The sequence below is a fragment of the Meriones unguiculatus genome, chromosome 1, assembly GCF_030254825.1.
Source record: "Meriones unguiculatus strain TT.TT164.6M chromosome 1, Bangor_MerUng_6.1, whole genome shotgun sequence".
NCBI lineage: Eukaryota > Metazoa > Chordata > Mammalia > Rodentia > Muridae > Meriones > Meriones unguiculatus.
In genome coordinates, this window is record NC_083349.1 from 186,011,841 (window position 1) to 186,020,789 (window position 8,949).

At 41.4% G+C, this 8,949-nt stretch overlaps 1 protein-coding gene across 4 annotated transcripts; it reads right to left on the minus strand.

Moving 5' to 3' along the window:
* Positions 1-669: 669 nt before the first annotated feature.
* On the minus strand, positions 670-8,949 carry Pts (6-pyruvoyltetrahydropterin synthase). Of its 4 annotated transcripts, XM_021648527.2 has the most exons (6): positions 8,789-8,949; positions 6,960-7,039; positions 5,112-5,134; positions 4,569-4,625; positions 2,285-2,355; positions 670-2,092 (listed from the first exon to the last, which is right to left on the minus strand). In XM_021648527.2, exons 1-6 carry the CDS (start codon positions 8,866-8,868, stop codon positions 1,969-1,971), a joined length of 435 nt encoding a protein of 144 aa, XP_021504202.1. In that variant the 5' UTR covers positions 8,869-8,949; the 3' UTR covers positions 670-1,968. The 4 variants fall into 4 exon arrangements, with proteins under 4 accessions (XP_021504202.1, XP_060229536.1, XP_060229541.1 ...); XM_060373553.1 differs by lacking the exon at positions 5,112-5,134 and having other exon boundaries at positions 8,789-8,928; XM_060373558.1 differs by lacking the exons at positions 5,112-5,134; positions 8,789-8,949 and adding an exon at positions 8,576-8,689.

Here is an 8,949-nt window from a genome sequence, read left to right on the forward strand (position 1 = left end):
CTAGTTATGCTAAAGGCACACATTTCTTCAGTGAAAATTGAACACACAAATCATGTGAGGCCAAGAATGATGCACAAACTGACAGTATGTGAGAGTGGTGGAAATGCTGTCTTTGCATGCATTATCCACTATGGTTTTGAACAGCTTGCTGAACTGTGAGCTGCTGCTGTGGAACAGCGTATCAAACACGCCATCAATGTCAGTAAACTACTTATTTATATTTATCTGGAATTCTAGACGTAAAGGCCACCTGCACCATTTTACCTTAGAAGACTGCACAGTAACCACAAATTGTACATCTTGTTAGGGTCAACACAAAAGAGCAATGCTGCTCAGTGAAGCATCCCCTATGCACACTCTTTTCCTGATTGATCCTGCTTTGCTCTGAGCACTAAACTCACGTAAGTTGAACTATATATACTCCTGGTATTCTTCACTATCTTTTCTTCGTGACTATATTCTCAAGAATGTATTTGCTTGTTTTGCATGAGCAGCTCTTATCTTGCATCCTGTTTGTATTCTACATTTCTTAAGCATAGGACTTTATACTTCTCTTCACATTACAACTAGTACACACTGGATTCTCAGAATGTTGTTACCTAATGATTCCTGAGAGGACTTATGCACTGATTATAATTCTAGAAACATCTGCAGAAAAATAGACCTGTAGAGAGTAAACAAAGAACTTTTATTCCCAATTTTGACAATGCAATGCCCACTTAGTTAAATTATAGTATGTTTTAGTTGTCAAAAATTGTATTCATGTGCAATTTTTTTTTATTTTGTATTGATTGCTTGAAAGGCAGGATTGCTGTTATTACTTTGAAAGGTACTTTGTGTTTCAAGTTCTACAAATACCATTTAAGGAAGGCATTTTTCCATTTTATTGATAAGAAGTTTAAATTGAAAAAAATGTAAGCTATTTAAGATCACTTAACAAATAAATTGCAAATGGGCCATGACACCAAACACAGACTGAAAAAGAAACTGCATTATATATTATATATCACATATATTACACCACCCTACTTGGCAACAGCAATGACATCTACCACGTGCTTCTCTCATGCCATTCATGGTAGTGGTGTTTCTAGTTCGGCCTTTCTCTACCATTCACTCACCCCTTTGCTCCACTATCTTTCCCACCTTTCTCACCAAATACTCATTTGTAGTAGTGGCATTGGAAACTGCAGTATGTCACTTATCATTATTATCATCACCACCCAGGCAACTTTGCATGCGAATATTCATTGCAATGAGTCCTTGGTCTGGTTCAAGTCTTCTGGTGTCTGAGGTACTATAAATTATGAATACTGGACCACTGTTGAGACTCATTTCAGCTATTATACTGTTGCCAGAGTCAGGGTGATCTGCAGCACCAGCCCCTTCACATGCTCCAGCAGCTTGTAGATGGGGCAGATGCCGGGGGAGACCAGCTCAAAGCCCTGGACCGAATGGCAGCCGAGCTGGTCAGCCTGCAGCAGTCCCTGGGGCCTGGCCTGGCAAAATTGCATAAACATTCTTACTATTTATATTATTCCAAGAAAAAAAAAACACAAATGTTGAAAATAAGGTATATAACAGAGAATACATACAACAAAATGGGCTTTCTTTACCTTTAAATAATTCTATATCAAAACATTTCGCCGAGATGAAATAATTTTTAATCTCTAGACACAAGATCCCCACAATGGCTGAGAGGACTGAGTACATGCTTCCCATGAGTGAGGCCCTGACCTCAGTCCTCATTTCTCCTCTGCTTCCTCACCAAAAATATGTTCAGGATATACTGCAAGTTTGATTTTTTGATACATTTAAATATAGACCTTACAGGTATTTTAATGCTTGGGTATTCCAGAATAAAAGGTGGGGACACAAGTATGTGGTGACTGCTGTGTATTCTAAAAGGACAAAGAGTCTTTCAAACATGAAAAGAAACTAGCCTTTCTGCAATATTAACCCTAAGGTCTATTCTCCTTTATAGACTACAACGTTGTTGTCAGTTTCATACACTTTTACTTTATAAAGAGCTCCCACTGGAAGAAGTTTCTGGAGCTTTTCCCAGATATAGACAGCTACATTTTCTGTCGTGCTGGAAAAAAAAAAAAGAATTAAAGAAGTTCAAAATACAAATAATGAACAAAATTTCAAGTTTAATACATAGGAAAACACAGGAATTCCAATAACAAAATCTACCATGACAGCAGTATTTTAGAAATCTCACGATAATCACAATGTTAATTTGTCTCGTTTCTACTGCCCAAGGCAGGACAGTGGCGCCTACCTGACAACATCTGCGAAGTGTGGCACATCCAGATCCAGGTTCTTATGATCCAGGGGCTTCATGATGGCCTCCTGCAGACAAACAAAAGGGAACCACTGACCTCATTTAGAACTCCAACCCCAAAGGGTTCCTTCCCCCATAGTCTCTGCGTCTCCCCTCTCGATTGGCCAAGACTTGACACTGGGAAGCATTCCTTCCAGGTTCTACAGAGCAGGTTGTGAAACAAGGTCAGACCTAGTTTCCTGTATTGACCATGTGTCCTGGTTTCTGAATGCAGAAGGAACCACAAAAACAGGTTCCTGGAGCTTTCTAGAAACACAGCCATCGTGAGTCACAGCTCAGTTCAGCACTTCTTGAATTCTGTTCACAAAGTTAGCAGAAACACTCTTCCACAGCACAGTCACCTACAGAACAGTGCCCTACGTCACTGAGACCTGGTCTGAAAGGATGGACGTTTTCTACATTTCTGCCCTGAAGAATAATTTAACAATGATCTTCTGTCTTAGAAGAAAAAAAATACAGAGAATATCACTTTAATATAAATATTTAATACAAATATTAAAATAATGTTTCTTTTTGTCATTAGCAAAGACTGTAATTGTTTGATTCTTTCCAATCTTTACCATTAGCTCTCTTACAAAACTTTAAGCATTGTGAAACAAACTAATTTTCCACCTGTTTTGATTTCAAGAAGGTACACTAATTATTTCTCCAGTAAAACTAGAATCATATAAAAAGAATGAGTCCTAAATCAACTAATTTTTAAAAATAAATTAAGAGATGTGAACACCAAGAAAATAACTATCTTTGCTCTATCTTGGATCCCGGTTCTGACCCCAACTTCTCCATCAAAGTTTCTGCAGGGCTCTAACTTCAGTCTATGGCCACCAGAAGCCACCCTTACTGGGGAGTGTGTTTAATAGCGTAGGCACCCAAAGGAAGAAGAAAATCTCAAAAGCCTCCTAAGTATTTAATCCTTTGGTTGCTGAGGTTCCTCACTGTCATCTTACAGTGCACAACATTGTGTGTGTGTTCTGAGGCCCCTCTTCTAAAGTCCTCTAAATTAATAAGCACAGAGCTATTCTTTCTTTCTTTCTTTCTTTTATTTGTTTACTCAAAAATTTATGACTACTTACTATTCTTTACCTCCTAGTAAAGATAATGTATACATTCTAGGGGCTATGTCTTGGTTCATTCATTTTCATATTTCCAATAATTAGCTTTTAAAATGATACAAAGAAACAAATCTGTTGAATATATGAACAATATGAGAAAGTAATCATTAGTAACATTTTTTAACAAAACATCTGTCAACCCTGAGAACAAAAGCAAGCAGAAATGAAGAACTAAACAAGCAGGTTCAAATGGTGGGACAAAGGGAACAACCAGAGGAAATACAAATTCCCAACTCTGTGAACAAGGAAGACCACATAGCCTGGGGCAATGGCACTAACTACCCAGCATCCCTCATTTAAATCCACGGAATGAAGAAACTGGTAGAAATATTCTCTAAAATACCTTACAACACAAGAATTTTACAATGATGCAATCAAGAAACTTTTTAATGAATACATTCTGATGCATTATCTCTATCATGAATTGTCTCAAAAACTTAGCATAAAGCCACAGTTGTTAAATAAGTGTAGTACAGGGGCTGCAGAGATGACTCGAGATTGAGTGGCTAAGAGCACTTGATGCTCTTTCAGAGGACCTAAGCTGGGTTCCGAGCACCCACAAGGGATGGTTCACAGCCACCTGTGACTTTAGCTCCCAGTGAGGCTCCCAAGGCTCCCAGCCTCTACAATCACCTGTGCTGGTATATTTATGAGGTTATGATTCATTCATTCATCTTTGTATTTCCAATACTTAAGCTTTAAAAAACTGACTCATATAATTAAAAATAAATATTTTTTTTAAAAAGGAAAGTGGTATTTTAAAATTTTTATTAATGGTACAACATTCAGAGAATGAGCAAAAGCTTCAAAGAAAAAGCTGTGTTGTAAAAGAAGGGTAGGATCTTATAAATAGAAAAAAAAATGAGTCTCTTCTAAAGAAAAGTAGTGATGGTCATATGACATTTCTTCCCATCATTACAACACAACTTTGACTACTTTCTATTAAGAAGACCAAAGAAGACCAATAAAGCAATCGCTACAAACACTCTCCCACTCCCCCACCTACCCCAACTCACAATGTCATGGTATCTCACAAGATACAGTGAATAGGGGGTACTAAAAGTTATGCTGAGAGCAGATCACACGATAAGTACCCAATGTGGTATTACCTCCATGTATTCCTTGAGGTCAGTCAAATTCATAACCATCCCTGTAACAGGATCAATCTAAGGAAAAAACAAGGGTGAGTATCATTCTAGTAGGCTCTCTATAGTATGCTTTCACAAAGCTGGCTGGATGGCTCACGCCTGTAATCCCAGCACTGTGACACAGAATAAGGAGGATCTGGAGTTCAAAGCCTTTCTTGGCTACACAGGAAGTTCAAGTGCAGCCTAGGCTACATGAGAGCCTATCTCAAAAGTAAAATCCACTTGGCAGGTTATTAAAGGCTTCACAACATGCAGGCTCTGCCACACTCCCTCACCCTCGGGACACTTATTGGTCTCCGTGCAGAAATGTCGTGTACTTCCAGCACGCTGCTCGCTGGATGGCTCCCCATCTACACATCACAGAGCTTGCATGGCAGCAGCTCACCACACAAAAAAGACCAACAGGGAAGCAACTGAAACATAAGCTTTCAACACAGGTTTCACCAGTGTCTGGAAGATGGCCCCGCAATTTGAAAAAATCCACACACCATTTCCAACACGTACCTCTCCGTGCACTGTCACCACAACTATGAGAAAGAAAACAAAAATACCAACAAAAATGCATGACTTTCGACAGATTAGTACATACACACAAGTTAGCAAATTGTCAGCTCTCTGACCCCCAAGGCTATACTCCAATTTTTCTCCAAGTATCTATTCTTTTAGTTAAAATCATTTTATCATTCAATGCAAGACTCAACCCAGACAGAGGCGCTTGGAAGCAGCTTTGGCTCAGCAAATTAGCCAAATCCAAAAAGGTGTTAAAAACTTCTGTTTATTAGGTTGTCACATGCCTGGGAGGAGGGGCCTGGAGAAGTGGAACATGCACATGCATGTCCAGCTTTGCACCAAAACCACCCATTCGCCAGCAGGCAAAAATACTCATCTTTTACTTTCAGGAATGTGTACTCAGCTAATACAGCAGGTGTTCACATGAAGCGCTTGAAGTAAATAAATGACATACACAAGTTGTATTTTCTTCCATTCCACAGAAATATCACTGGATATTGCACAGTGAGCAAGTACACTGAGGTTTAGAAGTACATAGAGAAGACAAAGGCCAGAGACTGAACCTGAAATCCTGGTCTTGAGAGGCTTCTGTAGCCCTATCCTATCTCACCACACACTACCACACTCTAGGGCTTACAGAGTGTGTGTTATGGCATCAGGTGTCTCTCAAAGAATCAAGTCCTTTTTCCTCCCATGTTGGAGGTTGTCTGATGCGTGTTACTGGCCCTCAAGATCTGGATACACCTATCCTTGATGAGTAAACCTGCCTAAGACATACCTGATTGGTTGAGTAAATGGTATATGCCTGGGCAGGGCAGAATGGGGTAGGGCTAAGGTTCCTGGGCTTTTGAGGACCAGGAATCACGGGAGACAGACAGATGGAAAGAGAGGAGGAAGGAGGCTGCCACAATGTGTTAGCTGGGTTAGCATGGAGAAGTAACCACATGGGTCAAGAGAAAAAGACTCCAATAATGGTGTGAAAAGCCCCAGATAAAGAATGCAAGCAAGTACCGTAGGATTATGGATGGAAGGTAGACCAGATGAGGAGGATCAAGGTGGATGGCACTGGATGGGTGCTGGGAGATGGACAGTGAAGATACTGAGACAGTGTAAGTGAAATATCTGCCCAGGCCAAGGTACATAAGGCAATTATAAAATCTAACAGGCATCTGTGTATTATTATTTGTGATAGCAGATCAAATAATACCACTGTGATAATCTTAGGGCTAATAACAAACATTATATAGCCCAATGTTAATTTTTTTAAATTTATAACTACTCCCACAAATTATTTTCTTAGAACACTACCAACAAAGTTTTATATACAAACTGCTTTTCTGCCACAATACATGCCTAAGCTATACACCTCTTGCATTGGCCATTACTCAAAATAGTAAATTTTTTATATTGCTATGACATTTTTTAAAATTTTCATTTTAACAAATACACAAAAAATATAAAAAGTCTACATCTAAAAGGGCACTATTTGATGTTTCAATTCATATATACATAGTATGATATTTAAATCAGGTTAAACATATCTGTCTCCACAAACATAGATTATAATCAAATTTTAACATTAGTTTCAGCCCAAAATAATTAAAAGGAAACAGTTAACAGCAGTTTCATTATGCATTCAACCGTCAAAGAAAATGCTTTATATCATTTTTCGTTGTTGTTTTCTACTATCTTTAACAGCGTAGACAACTGTGCGGGAAGAAACAATACTTGTCCAGTGCTCAGAGCCCTGACACTGTCCACCAGGCTTCTCACCTACGACCCTTGTACTTACTCACTCCTCATTCCTACCGACAGGCTAGGAGTAACTGTGCTCTCCCTCACCTTTATAGTTGTGCCCATGGCCATTGGGATTGTTGCATTTCCCAAACACTTTCAAGTTCTCTTCATCGCTCAGGGATGGGCTGACAAAGTCAAAACAGAAAAAGTCCGTGTGAGCGAGGCACAGTGACATTCACCTGTCATCTCAGCACTAGGGGCAGAGGCAGGTGGATCTCTGTGAGTTCAAGGCCAGCCTGGTCTACAAATTTGAGTCCAGGGGCAGTCAAGGCTACACAGAGAAACCCTGTTTTGGAAAAAAAAAAAAAAAGCAAAAAAAGAAAGAAAGTCTATGTGACACAATTAAGACACCCAAATTCCTGTTTTGCTCTGGGTTTTGAAAACTCTACAATTTAATTTTACTTTAGACGATCAACTGGATGGATCTCTTGGATTTCATCATCCTCATTTCCATCAAGAACCAATGTATGCTCCCTAACGAAACTACAGTACCATATAAACTATCAAAAATCTTAATTTCAACCCAGTTATTCCACAGCAAGATTCCAACAAAATCTGCGCAGAGTCAGCTCTTCTCTCCTGCCCTCTCTCTCCTTTGTCAAGGTCTCCTATATCTTATGCTGGGCTCAAAATTACCATGTAGCTTAGCATGACTCTGAACTTCTGATCCTCCTGCCCCCACCTCAGGAGTGTTGAGATCTGCTACCACACACCGACTTACGTAGGGCTGGGGCTAGAGCCCAGGACACAATTCATGCTAGTCAAGCTCTCTACCTACTGAACTATACCACCACCCCGCCAGCACTTTTCAATCCAACAAGCACTGAGTATTCGCTATGGGACAAGAGCAGAGGAACAATGAAAAGCACAAAGAGAGGCCCATCCCCCATCCCCCCCTGCTTAACCTTCCTTTCTCCTGAAACATAACAGCCTGGGGCTCTTCTAACTACCTTGTTCTTCTCTGCCTCTACTATTGCCAAGAGGAAACTTAACCAATACGTTCTGGGACACTCAAATTACATCGTGGCACATTAAAATTACAACACATAGATGTGGTTCCAGATAGAAAACAATTAACGTAATGAATCTGTGTATCTATACCAACTCAGTCAACTTCTTATCTTGTGCATACTAAACTTGTGTTTGAGCTTCCTATTATAAAAATCCCTTTGAGGGGCTGGAAGGATGGCCTAGCAGTTAAGAGTCCTTACTGCTATTACAGAAGACCAGGGGCAGCTCAGAACTGCCTGTAACTTCACTTTCAAGGAATCTGATGCCCTCTTTTGGCTTCCACAGGCTTTTTCACGTAAGCTGTGCACATAACACACAGACAATTTTTTAAATGTAAATTCTTCAAGATCTTTCTTATTCCCTTTACTTCCCTCCCACTGCTCACACTTAGAGCACTACAGTTCACGAGGCTTTTGCAGAAAATTCACTTTATGAAAGTTGGCCACATTTTAAACGCCACACGGTGTGGGGGGTGGGGGCGGTGACAACTGTGTGCTGTTCCCTGCAATAGCCTAGTTTGGGACAAAGCCTGGTCCAGTAAGGAGTGGTGGATGCTGTTAGAAACAACTGTTCTCAGACAACAAAGCGTAGGTTCAGAGAGCAGACGAAGCTCCTGTCATTGTGCCTTCAGGATGCGCTGGGTACTGTACCGTGCGGGCAGCCTCTGGAAGGAACCTCTCCCGAGTGGGCCCTCCGGATGAGAGCTCTACCGCCCTCTCCCGGAGGAGGCGGAGCGCTACTCCGCGCTTTCAGTTCCTCTTCCGCCCGCCCCAGGTCGCTCTAACTCAGGCGCGGGGCCACGCCCCGGGGAACGTAGCGGGACAAGCCCCGCGCGTGCGGCGACCCACGTGGGCACACCCCACCTGTGCAGCCGGTGGCTCGCGCTGAAGGACACGAGGCGGGACAGTCGCGCACGGCGACGAAGGCCGCCCGCCGCGCTCATGGTCTTCAGGCCAGCGACCCGCGACAGACAAGCGCTTGCGGCTTCCGGGGCCGAGGCCAGCCCCGCTCCTCGCGCCTGCGC